At 39.2% G+C, this 14,092-nt stretch overlaps 1 protein-coding gene across 1 annotated transcript in view; it reads right to left on the bottom strand.

The window, feature by feature from the left end:
• Positions 1 to 14,092, bottom strand: part of ADGRA1 (adhesion G protein-coupled receptor A1) — a 282,014-nt gene that overhangs the window by 228,037 nt on the left and 39,885 nt on the right. The window contains exon 3 of the mRNA XM_063132851.1: positions 3,588 to 3,752. Coding sequence (XP_062988921.1) covers positions 3,588 to 3,752 — 165 coding nt within the window. The remainder of the gene's footprint in view (positions 1 to 3,587; positions 3,753 to 14,092) is intronic.

Raw genomic sequence — 14,092 nt, 5'->3', positions numbered from 1 at the left:
TTTAATATTTTTAGCTAGACAGACTTCTTGGCCCATCTAGATAACCTACCTCTTGGTGAGCAGGGAGAGGAATAGAGAGGCTAGTGGATACAGCAGACCCACAGCCTCTCCTTCCCCTTCCCCTCCCATCACCCCAACCCCCTTTTCTCCCTCGCTGACTCTCCTCCAAGGTTGTTGTTGCAACCTCAGATGAGAAGCCACTGCTTCTCTTCTGCAACGGGCTGAGGGGGTTTGCATTTGGATCTCTTTCCCCAAGGTTACAGCTGTGAAATCCACACCAGACTATGGTCCTCCCAGGGACCATAAAATCACCCTCTTAAATCAGTTTAGCCTAAGGTCACAAGCTCTAAGAAGTTTAATTGGTCGAATAATCAACTATATCCCTCCACCTAACTGCGTCAGGGACAATAAGCCTTGCTCCACTGTCTTGGCGGGGACCAATTGCACATGGGCTCTGGCCTCCAGTACGCTTTACACTAGGTGTGTGTTTTAAGGTGCTGCCACATTATACGTTGGAAAACCCTGAAAGAGTCACGTCTTTTGAATTCTAAGAAAACAAAACTATAGTTGGGAAAAAAATAGTCTCCATTTTCCACACCTTGCTAACCACTGAAATAAACTCATTATGAAGATAAAAGACACTGAATACAAAATGAATCATGGTCAGAATTTTATAAAGAATTACAAAGCATAGAAAACCACAGAACATTTATTTTCTGCCTTGCTTCTAGACTGAACATCACTTTTAAGTCAACTACGATACCAATGTTTATTAAAGAGCTAGATAGTGGTATCCTTTCTAGTAGCTCCAAAGTTCAGGGCACTTTTTCTATAAGATGAGATCAGTTGGATTCCTTAGCAAAGAATGTACTAGAGTATTACAGTATTAAAATTATGGGGGTATATCCAATGTGGCACAAGCGCTAAAGTAAATTACACAGCAATGTCACTATCAGGGCACATCCAGTTTGGGGAATATCAGGGCAGTATCCAATCTGGCACCAATGCAAATTACATTGTGCTAGCATATGCAAAATCTAGCCCAAAGTCAGTGGCATTTGCTGGTAAACCCAGTACACCAGCAAATGCTACTGGTGTTGAACCAGACGTCACTTACACAAGCACAATGTACCTTACGTTACTGCTTCTGCCATATTGGATACTGATCTATGTGTTTAATATTTGGGAACACAGGGACACAAACATCCCTTGCTTTTAAAAAAAATAGCTTATAATGAGAGAGAAAAACAAAACAAACACAGCCATCACCTCATAATAGCTTTTGTTCACTGAGGCTTGCATTACAAATCCTTACCGCAAGTTTTCAATTACAAATACCACCTGGACCCGTCAGCTCACAAGAGTTAACCTTTCCATTACATTTAATGCTTCCCTTTCCTTTTAAAATGAAGAGTTCTTTTTTCTTCTTTTTTTAGTTTTGCTTTTGTGGTTGTGATATCTTGCTTCCTACATATTTGCTATAATATCAAAACCTCAAAGAACTGTTCTTGATAAATTATTGCCATGCGAGCTGCATCCTAGAGGAGAAACCTTTCAAGAAAGCTTCAGGTGTTAATGTTAACTTTAGTTCCAAAGATGTTCTCTAGAATTCTGAATTCATTACTTTGAAATGCCAAAGGAATCTATGGACTCAGCGTGCTTTTGATGTAAGTTTCTAAAATAAATTTGTGCGGACTTTCTGAAAGATGATCAATAAGGACAGAAATGTGGATTCCTCAGCTTTTTGATTTATAGAAAATGAAATGGCAAAACGCCTTTAGCGTTGGTTGAGCATTTTATATATCTTTTATTTATAAAGAAGAGGATGACATTTACTGGCAAGGGAGTGAAGGGTTGCTTAATGAAAGCTGCATTATGTAGTAGTCAGTACAGGTTTGTCTAATATATTTTAAAAGTGACTCATTAAAGAGCACCCCAAGTTGAGCTTTTCAGTACTGAGTCGAAATGCCGTCTGTCTGCAGGGACAATCTCTTCTTGAGCTTTAAAATAAAAAGCAGCAAGGAAGCAGCAGCATCTTCTATGAGCCTTCTGTAGATATTTACCATACTGATAATGCTTTGTGTTTAAAGGTGAAAACTAAGTTACTGAGAACTCCACCATAAAGCTACTTAGGTGGTTGATTACACCTCCAAGGATAAAATGAAGGGAGCAAAGACCCTTTCATATTCTGTTGCTTTTAGATAATATTTTAATTTTTATTGGTATTATTGTGCTGAATGTAGTTCATATTGATTTGGGGTTTTTTCCTGTTATATATCCATCACAACTTTCCTTATTGCTCTCTTCATAGTTTTACAAAATGTAAGAAAGAGGAAAAGGAGCTCCAAGCACAGTTCTGGGCCCAGTGCTCTTCAGCGTTTCTATTAATGACTTGGGCGAGGAAGTGCAGGGAATGCTTATCAGATTTGCAGATGACACAAAATTGGGTGGGATAGCTAATTCAAAGTGACCTTGATAGGCTGGAGCGCTGGGCTGAAAACAACAGAATGAAATTTAATAGGGATAAATGCCAGGTTCTACACCTAGGAAAAAGAAACCAAATGCACAGTTACAAGATGGGGGATACTTGGCTCAGCAATACTACAAGCAAGGAAGATTTGGAATTGTTGTAGATCACAAGCTGAATATGAGCCAACAGTGTGGGCATGTCTACACCTCCCGGCGATCCAGGAGGGAGGGGGGAGGATCTCATGATATGCCGATCATAAGACCCTCCCCCTGCGCACAACGTCCAGGGAGGAAGGAGGACGTTGTGCCTGCCATTTTCTTTTTTAAAAAAGACAGGACCTGGAGCGCACCTCCAAGATTGGAGCACTCCATCGAAAGAGTTGTAATCCTTCAGGATTGTGCTCTTAGCAGCCTTCCAGACATGGCCACAGTTGTGGAATTTTGCACAGGGAGCAATCATTCTTGTTTTCTATTTATAGCCCTCCCATATTTCCCCCTCTATTTTTTCCAGCTTTTTTTTATCAGAAAAAAAACTGTTAAGGATGAAAAGACAGAATAGTTGCATTGTGTCTTTTGACTGTTAGATCTAGCAACCCTATCTATCCATCTCTCTATCTAAAATCATTTCTAAGCCATCTTACTGGGTGGAACCTTCTTCCAGATCTTCTGTCTGGAAGCACCTTTACAGAGGTACAACTGAAATCAAGAATGGTACTTTGGGACAAGTGCTTTCTGCACTGCAGCCCAAGGAACATGAAGTATGTTTCAGATTTTATAATGTGTTTAAGGCCATAATTATTTGAAATTACATATTAAAACATTAGCTGCTTTTCAGCCTTGGCTTTCAGGAATTCTTCGCCTGATCTTTGCTGCCTGCAGCACCATAATTACGGATGGCCAGAGTTCTTACTGAAGGCTTCAAAACCTGTTGGATAAGGATCCAATAGGGTGTCCCTGGTCTATCTCCTCAGTCTGAGAAATTTGCTTGCTTAGGAAAGACAACCCTGTTGTATACAGTCAATATATGTACTGGGTAAGCTCACTGTAGTCTTGCACAAGAAAAATCAAGGTTATCTTTTTTTGACCATTTATATATTTTCAAGAGAAGAAAAGCATACCTGAAATCTCCTTTATTGTTAATTATTCTTTCAGCAGGACAATAAGGGGCAGCTGTTTCTAGGACAACAATTTCCACTTGCTTCGAGGTGCTTCCATAGGAGTTGTTGACCATACATTCCCACATTCCTGTTGCATCAATATCAATGCTGGACAAAATAAGTTCACTACAAGAGAGTTAAAAGGAAAGAGATGCTTAATCTATTTATGTTAATTTGCAGCCTATCCTACACACCTGAACACTTGAAGTCATTATTTGACATATTTATAAATCACCTCTCTGCTCATTGGTTGTTCAGGGCAATTTAAAAAGATAAAACGGAACTAGTGCATTCATTACAATAAAATCAGAAAATGGGTTTTAAAACCATCAATACAGTCCTCACTGTTCATCTAAAACATAATAAAGAGCATGCTGGTCTAACCTCCCTAGTGAGGAAGCACTCTAATGGGGGTGGTGAGGTGGAGGAGCTGCTGCGGAAAAGGCCCTATATCGAATCCTGACTAACCTAATTTCTCTAGGTTAGGGAACAACAAGGCTTCCCAGGCTAGTCCAGGGCATTTTGCTGCCTGAGGCAGAACAGTAAATGGAGTCCCCGTCCTCACAAGTCAGGGTGCGACACTGTTTAATTTAAAATTGTATTTTAACTGCTAGGGACAAACGCTGCTGGGATTTTCTGCCTTTGGAACCAAAATAATTTAGTCAGTTTTGGGAGTACCTGAGGCAGAAAATCCCACCAGTGCCTGCCTCTTCCAGACAGTAAAATGCAATAATGAATTAAATATTTACCAAATTTGCTGCCCTTTAAGGACACCTAATATCAGCTCTCTGAGGCACCCAATTCACTTTGTCTTTTGGTAGGGCTGGGCATGGGGCCTTCAATGATGATCACAAATTATAGGCAGGTTCATCTGGAAGAAAGCAGCCTTTCAGATATCTTGGGCACAAATTGTTATGTTAAGCGTGTTTAAGAAGGCATGTGGCTGATGCTAGAGACATCTGAAGTTGCAAAGGGCAGCTCACAGGTTAGAGATGCCTTCCTATTCTCACTGAATTCTAATAAACCAGTTCTGTTGTGAATAAAATCACAAACCTGCCATCCAATTCCAGTTAAAGAAAAATTCAGTAGCATCCCTAGAAAAAATGTTTTTTCAAATGATCATATTTCTCTGAAATTAAGGTTAGCTGAATATAGTTATATACAGTTATATAGTTATATATAGTTAGTTATATACATAAAGTTAGCTGAATATAGGTCCTATTTAGGTCAAATGAAAAATCATGACTAACTTGCCCCACTGATTTCAATTTCAATAAGTTCAAGTAACTTATTGACTAACTTGCCCCATTACTAACTTACCCCACTGGCCTTGATTCAACAGCGTTAAGGGCATATACAACCATTAAAATCAATGGTCTTTATTTCACTTAGCTCTGCATCAGATGGTGATCATTAATTAAAAACTCTAATAAGAATTATTGGTGTCCTCACAATTTTGAAAAGCCACATGGAATTCACTTCAAGACAGATCTTTCAGTAATTCCTTTTAGAAAGCCATTTTATTTCATCAAATGATATACATAGCCCTCTATGTATGTTCATTTTATTTGTATCTACCTCATTTTGTGGAATAATTAATTAACGTAAAGAACTTCCGTTGTTGTCCTGAGTTTTTATGAAATGTAGGAAATGTTTCAACAAATTCAATTTGAGCCAGTGTTCCATTCCTTGTTTTCTTTTGGTCACAATGGCGGTACGCAAGTCTCTATACTAGTCACTAATGGAGTATTGCGTTGATCCTCCAGAGAAAGCATTACAGAAAAATGTGCCTTTGGTTGAAATGATTCTACAGCATGAGTGTATCTCATGAGAACTGAGTGTTATTTTCTGCTGTAACTTTAAATATATCATAGAGTTTATCCTATTTAGTTGCGGCCCTGAGCTTACAAGTGTGGAAAATCCCAAGTGCACTTTTAGAATGATTCTCACTTACACCTCTCTTTCCTTCTTAGTGATACACTGTAATATTTAACCCATGCTCAGAAAGTCACTAGTGCTTAACTCACTTGGGACTAACTCACTAGAACTTCAGGAATGGAAGGTGTTATAGTTTTATAGCAGGCACTAGATGTATTTCAAAGGTATTCATTTAATTTAAATAATGACTGGCTAGATGACGATACTAACTCGCTGATAGGAATTTTGACAAAAACAGCCTTTCAGACTGTAGACTTGTCATCCAGATGCTTGTAACTGACACAAAACTGGACAAAAATGTCAGCAAAAGGTATTCCCTTCCCTGTTAAACAGTGGATTGTTGAAAAGGTTAAAGAAGCCTGCTGGTGATATAGAACCTAGATATCTCAAATGACAGCATTGCCATTCAAGCTGTGTTGAACCATCAAGACAGGCAACACCTTCCATAAAGGTGATATTGGGCGACCTTTACTTTTACTTTATAATCTCTTGGCTGTGTAGGCTGCTTAAACACGAAATTGCTACTCTGACTCTGAAACTGGTGCAAACTTCCTTGGAGCTTCCGATTTTTAATGCATTCACATTTTTGAAAAGCTCTTTAAGGCTAGAATATAAGGGGGAAAGGGTTTAGCCCAACCTTCTCTCTGCTTACAGCAGTTTTATAAGTGCATGCATGCACATGTACTAAAAAAGGTTTTCCCTTACTACCGGACATCTAAAGCAGCACAGTCCATTGTACCATCCAAGGAAGGTGGACCCTGCCACAAAGTACTGCTCTTTCTTCATTTCATAATATGCTCACTAATAAGCAAGTTAGGTAATACTGAATTCTGCATGCTCCATTTTTATTAAGCCTGCAACAATCTTGATATGCTAAGGTCCAGACTGACCTTAACAATAATGGGGAAATAGAATCAAGAGGCAGGATTTGTTTTGACCCTGAACAAAAATGCTTCTCTTGCCTATTCCACTAATAAAAAATACTTTTCTTCTTCTTCATGGCAACAAGCTCTACTTGTAGCACCTGTATTTGATGTAGGCCTTCCTGAATGCAACTAAGAGCATTTAACATGCAGGGCCTTTAAAATGTAAATTGCATCAGCTTTAGCCAAGGGGCACTGATGACGGGGTTCTCTCCTGCTGTGGGCCTTGCTTTTGAAACTAGTTATTGCATTGGAAGGAAATCCTCCATTAGTGCCTCTCTAGCTGATGCAGTTCGCATTTTTAAAACTATCAATGTGCAGATGGCTGTAATGTCAATGCAAAGACGCATTGACTGTCAAGTGTAGTTTGGCCCCAAGAACTTGCTAAAATTCATTATCTAAACTTATGGAGACATTACTATAGTAATTTGGGATTTCTCTCTCTAATCAATGGGTTTGAGTCAGAAAGGGGTGAGTAGAAACTGACTTTCTTTCCCCTTCCTCTTCCCGTGAGTCCCAAGAGTTGCCTGAAAATGCTTCCTTAATGGTTGGTGTCCCCTGCTGAGTAAAATGGGCTGTGGATTGGGAGGCTGACTGAGAGATCACAGAAAATTGCCAAGAGGCGCCTTCTGTGTTTGGCATAAAAAGTGCTTCTGCTTGATTTTTTGTGATCTCTCCCTCCTCCTCGCCCTGGTCCCACATCACAGCCCACTCCATTCAGCAGGGTCTCCCAACCCTAGAGGGCGCATTTTCAGGGGCTTTGGGGACTGGCATAGAGAGGAGTGGGTGGGAAAGACAGCTGCTGTCTCTCCCCTAACCCCAACCCCATGAATTACCTGTGTTCCACAATTAAAAAGGACAGTTATATATGCACTCATTTGTTTCCCCTCTATCAATAATATAATTAAGAAGGGAAAAAAGATACTGGGAATTTGGATGTGTGTGTCAACTCCCAAGCCTATGTGAAGCAATTAGAGATTTTATTATATTAAGTGGTATATAAGTATTACTAATAAATCAATAATCCTTGAACCAATTAAAATCGTTAACAAATATTCACATGGATCCATAAGTAGTTTTTTTTTTTAAATTAGATTGTATTATAAATACTTGTATTGGAAACTGAAGGGGTCCGAGTTCTCCAATATTTCTTGTTAAATTTGACATTCAACCTCACTTAGGCATTAATGAGCCTTCACAGGACAAGACAAATAACTGTAGTTATTACACAGTGTAAAAGACCACACATATTGACTGGAGTAAGAACCATCTGGCTGTGGCAAATTATTAATTAATGTACAATCTTCAAGGTATCCTAGAGGAAGTGGTTACTCTGGTGAAACTATTTAATTATTTACCATCTGGGCATGACAAATGATGAATAGATTTTATTCTCCCTAGAAACATTGTAGCAACTGAATTTAGTATAGAAACACATATATTTTTTAAAGACAGAGAAGCTTTCCCCTCCCAGCAGTTCTAAACTCTATATTTTGGACATATGAAATTATTTGCAGCTGTGGCGTTACCTCACACTTGATTATATTGTATATGTCTGGATTAGTATGTCTGATAAGTAGGGAATATTAGAACTGGGTGGGCGTGGTTTATGATGTAATAGGTAGGGGGAGGAAGAGGAGTATATAAGGAGGTTTTGGGGGTCTTGTGGTTTTTTATTTGTAAAGTAAGAAGAGTTTAGATTCTAGGGTTTTAGGATTGGTGTAAAGAGAGTGAGCGGGTGGGTGGGTGGAGAGTTTAGATTAGGCAGGATTGAAAGTATTATATTTTTATTTAAAGCTGTTAAATAACAAAAAACATATTATTATTTTGTTAGCTACCAAATACCATGTGTCGGCTTGGCATTATTTACCTACCACACCCACCCCATATTATACCCACAGTATATTTAGAGCAGATCCTGTATAAAACCTGTTTCCCTCATAGCTAGGAGAAAGGTTTTAATTAAGCTTCTCTCAGTTTTTCAAGTGGTGGTGTTTGGCCTAAGAAGGGTTTATGCGATGGGCCCAGTGTAAGGGTTTGTTACATCGCAGCAGCTGTTGCTGTGAGTTCATGGATTATCTCTAAATTGCAAAGCACCTTAGACTATCCAAAGCACCACGACAGTTTCCACTGCGTTCACTTGCCTTTAACCTTGTTACAACCCAGGTCATCCTTTCCCTTGTTTCCCTTTTAAACATTCTTCAGGAAGTTACTAGATTTCCTTCCCTTCTTAGGCTCCCAGTGCAGGTTATGGAGGTAATGCAGAAGCCACTTTTCTATATATTTGTCTCTCAGCATTGCTGCAATGTTCAGAATGTCTGGCACCACATGGTATGACCTATCATGCAGTTCTTTCCATCACTGGGACAACAATGTCCAATGTATTTGCGCCTGACCACACCATGGTGGGCCTTTAAATATTATAGCTCTGTTGAAATCTAAGAGTAAGTTCAACAACAGAGCTTACTCCCAGGTAACTTTGCACAGGATTGCAGTGATACCCATAAATTTCATTGTAATAATTCATTAGTAGTTTGAGTCATGGAATATTATAACAGTGCTATAAACGTAGCTCCCACCGAAGATACCTCGGTGACTGCCAGTGTGTCTTATGGCAAGGAAAACCTCATCAACCATCCTGAGCTTTTGAAATTCTACCACTTCTTTTCCTCTTCTGCTTTGTTTTTCCTTTTTTGCTACTCAAGTCTCAGTTGTCCCTGAGCTACAGTTGTTCTTGATGGGATGTTGTCATAAACCCAGGATCCAACTCCCCATCTCTGGGGTTCAGAAGAAATAACAGTGTAGGAGAGGGATTTGCTTACAGAATCAGCCCCAGATGTCCAAGGAAGATCCAGTGCTAGAGGAGCCTGTGTTACCAGCCTCTCTAAACCAAAGGAGGTTGTGTCATTATCCTTGGGTAATCACACTGGGGAGTATCCTCTTTGTCACTAGCACTAACATAAATTATGTTGGGCTAGTATAAGCTACCTCTAGCACAACCCCAATAGCATTTGCTGGCATGATGGGTTTCCCTGTTGAGCTAGCAAACATACTTTTCATTAGCACTAGTGCTGAATAGGATACTGCCCATTAGTCCAAACCTGACTGAGTTCAATATTAACTTATTACATACACCTAATCATATTAGAGAAGGTTTCCTTACTTCTTTATTCTTGTGCCAATAAAATGCATGCATGATAGCAGCCTTGTTGAAATATAACAACTGACATGCTAGAAGCTGTTCCAGAATGTATAGTGGAAATTAATTCAGGAAAAGTCATTATAATGTTCTAGTGTAGCCTACAGCACTGGCCATTGCCAAATGTATAGAGCAATCTGTTTTAAATAACTAATCTGAGGCAAAGTATTTTCATTTAGAAGAATACATTTTCATCACTGCAACTATGCATAACTAATTAAACAGATCAGAACTTGGCCTTGTTATGCAGAGCTATTCCTTTATTGTCCTGCAATAATATTTTTGCAATGATTGTTGTGTGCTGATGATCATTTAAATGTCAGAAATAAAAGTAACTAAGACATTGTAGGTCAAAGCAGCATATTCCATTTTTCATTCCCTGAGAAAGGTTTTCAGAATCTGACCTAATTTCCTGTATGAATCTGGAAGACTCTTCTATCTCAGTTCTGGCAAAGAGAGGGAAACAAATTACTGGGACATGAAGACTGTTTATTCCCCCCCCCCTCCTGCTTAAATATGCTTATCTGCAGAGAGATAGAGAATTCTTTCCACAATTTAGGCAAAAAGCCTACATTGCCTATATCTAGTCCAAGCCACCATCCATTATTAATATGAACAAAGAATTTCAAAAATGAGTGGTGGTCTCCAGAGCACGCTGCTGCACAAATGAGGTTCAAAGGTTAAACCATGGAAAATCAAGTAAGGATGTGCAAGTCTGGCTGTATAAAACCAACTAAAACTGGGTAGCCTAACTTCTCTGACGCTGGGATCCTGTAAACATTACATTAGCTACGTGGCAGCAACTCTTCTATGAGAGGCTACCGCAGGATGGGTTGCTTCAAATAACCCAAAACATGCCAATTATTTGGTTGTTTCCTAAATTCAATGGTGTGGTGGTAAATTTTGAAGTGCAAGAACATATATATATATATATATATATATATATATATATATATGTGTGTGTGTGTGTGTGTGTGTGTGTGTGTGTGTGTGTGTGTGTGTGTGTGTTTGTGTGTGTGTGTATTTAAGTGAGTGTCTGTGTCTCTCTCCTGATTTGCTATTCTTTATACGAACAATGAGCAAAGCAGCGTTGTTCTTTATATGAACAAAATGAGCAAAGCAGCATTTTTAGACCCAGCTCAATGGAGAGAGGAGGGAACAAGGACAAATACAGCATGTTGGGGACGTAAGGAAGCAAAACAGGACATTCTCCCTCTGATGCAGGGGTGGACAGACAAGATCTTCAGACGTCTTGGACTTCGTTTGTTGCTCTCTGAATTCCAAATAGCTGACACTTGCCTCTTTATTACTGAGTCTGTGTGCAAAAGGTCAGCAGAAGATGTAACTTATTTATCCAAGGAATGATTTCCCTTGAAGTATGAACACTGAATAGACTCTTAAATGAAATCCCTTAATGGCAAGAAGCAAACAAATTAAATTAAAACTTATTTGGGGCTCCTGCAGATCCTTGGATATGTAACAAATGTTTAACAGCTGCAATTTATCAGAGCTATGGATAATGCAAGTACAATGCCTATTGTTCTTTCTTTGGGTGACACTCTGGATGTAACTCCTCTTCCACTACAATACATAGTTGTATTGTAATGTACAATTAATAAATGTAATGTAATGTAACGTAATAAATAAATAAATAAATAAAGTAATAAATAAATAAATAAATAAATAAATAAATGTAATAAATAAATAAATAAATAGTTAGCAAAGGTCATGTTGAAATTTAATATGCTACACCCAGTGTTGTTCTTGCCTGATCTAATCACTCTTAGCTCACACATTAAAAGTATGTAGCTCTTAGGGCTGGTTTACATATTTCAGATGCTACATGGAGGATGTTTTATATCGGTCCATATGTCAAGCTGTTTGTGTTAAGTTGCTTGCTACATATAGGGTGACCATATGGAAAGGAGGACAGGACTCCTGTATCTTTAACAGTTGTATAGAGAAGGGAATTTCAGCAGGTATCTTTTGTATGCATGCAGCACCTGGAGAAATTCCCTCTTCATCACAACAGTTAGAGCTGCAGGTGCTACAAAAGAGGGCAGGGCTCCTGCAGCATTAACTGTTGTGATGCAGAGGGAATTTCACCAGGTGCTGCATATATACAAAGGACACCTGCTGATGCACCTTTTCTGTGCAACTGTTGAAGATACAGCAGCCCCATCCTCCTTTTCCTATGGTCAGCCTAGCAACATAGATTGGGAACCTTCCCCCTCAACCCCACCCCCAAGCACTGCAGACTCTTTTTGGACATTTGAAGTTATGTGATCCTCATGCTGAGCTACTGCTGCATACATTATTCAAGGGAATGATAATGGCTGTCTTCCACACGTAAAACCCAATTTGCACCCAATTTTTGTGGCTTGTATTTTCCTTTTGCTGAAACTGCCTCCATAGAATTCCTAAACTGTTTTATAAAACCTGACAGTTCTAAGTACAGTCAGTAGATCTGGCATGATTGACTTTAAAGGGAAAATGCATTCTTGGGTCCCCATTCTCCCCCCCCCCCCCCGTAACCCAAACATCAACTCTTGAAGATGTTTATAGTGCGAAAGCAGGCTATACATTTTTAAAATAACCATATTTATTTTAAATATCTTTTGGCCTCCTACGATTTTATTAGAATGTAAGCCTATGCAGCAGGGTCTTGCTATTTACTGTTTTACTCTGTACAGCACCAAGTACATTGATGGTGCTATATAAATAAATTAATAATAATAATAATAATAATAATAATAATAATAATAATAATAAAAGCCTTCCCAAGGTAGTAATACGGATTTTTACTTGGTGTTTGTTGGCATGTAAAGCAAGGTGCTGGATTTTATTTATTTATTATATTTATATACCACCCTTTCTTAGCAAAGTTTATAGTGGCATACAGAATTTGATAATGGTCATCCAGCAGTGCAACCAAGGCTGATTTTGTCCCCAAACTAGTCCTGAAACCAGATTGGAATGGGTCTAGATAATTTGTTTTCTCCAAGAATGCCTGGAGATGAGCTATCACCACCCTCTTGAGCACCTTCTCCCGAAAGGGGGTGTTTGCTATCAGGTGGTAGTTATTATATACCATTGGGTCCAGGGTGGGCTTTCTCGGGAGCAGATGCACTACCACCTCTTGAAGGATAACAGGCTCCACTCTCTCACACTCCAGACCCACCTTAGACCGAGTGGTATATAATAAGTACCACCTGTCAACTGTGCCTCTCGTAGTTTGCTAGAACCAGCCAAGCACTGAGAAGGCATGTGGTCAGCGAAGTCACTAACAACACTTTCTCCTCATTTTCAGGCCTCAAAAGCTGGAACAAATCCCAAAGATCTAAACCAGATCTGCAACAACAATGGGATCAAGGTTGTTGTGGAGATGAACAACTTTATTTCAAAGTGCCTTGCAAAGTGATCACAGCAAGATTCTGTGGTTCTAACTCCTATTCAACAGAGTAAATGTTACCAAACTTTGAACTACATGAAATAACTGTACTGGCTAGCTACTAGAAAATGCAATGGAGGCAGCAAATTTGCCTTCACCACCACACAGTAGGGTAGTACGAAGCCTAAGCCACACGATATGAGTGGTGGACCCCAGGATCCCTTGCAAGATCACAGAGGATGTGCCCAGGCAGACCTCTCAATGCTGCAACAAGGGAGAGGGCCTTCTCAGTGGTGCCCCCCAACTACAGAGTGAGCCCACCACTGAGGCCTGCCTGGTGCTGTCATTGTCATCCTTGCTGTGCCAGGTAAAGTCCACTCTCTACTCCCAGGCATTGAATGGTATACGATGAGGCATCTATGTCTACTGTTTGAACAGGTCTATTAGGGAAAACATTGTTTATTTATTTATTTTTAGCTGTTCTCATTGTTTTAATTTTTCTCTGTTAAAATGTTTAGACTCGTTTTATTATGTTGTATTTTGTATTTTAATAATACAAATGAATAATACAAATGAATAGAAGACAAGTGAAATCCAGGTCCCACTTCTTTAGCCTAATTTACAAGCCCCCTATGAGGAACTTAATTCAGTCCAGCCAATTTCTCACTGGGCCTAACAATCCTGCTCATAATATCCAGTGTAGGTCCCAAAGAGCAACAACAAAACTAGAGCAGCAATGTGCCTAACAAACAGGAAACCTGCTCCAAAGGTTTGTTCAGTAAAATATTTCCAAGATGATGAATAACAACTGCTAATCTCTTTATGATAATCCTTGATTATCTGATTGCATGCCTTTGGGAGCAGCTAGAAAAAGGCAGCCAACAGAGTTCACCATACTAATTAATTTTTTCAAATTATTCTTTGTTGCATCCTTGTGATGCAGACTTTCATTTGGCAACCTTTGCTTGTGGCTGAAGCGGGCTCTTGCCCAAACTGTACCAAGATGCTGAATTAT

The sequence above is a fragment of the Elgaria multicarinata genome, chromosome 8, assembly GCF_023053635.1.
Source record: "Elgaria multicarinata webbii isolate HBS135686 ecotype San Diego chromosome 8, rElgMul1.1.pri, whole genome shotgun sequence".
NCBI lineage: Eukaryota > Metazoa > Chordata > Lepidosauria > Squamata > Anguidae > Elgaria > Elgaria multicarinata.
The sequence above is the reverse complement of the archived record's forward strand: the minus strand, read 5'-3'. Positions and strand labels throughout refer to the sequence as shown.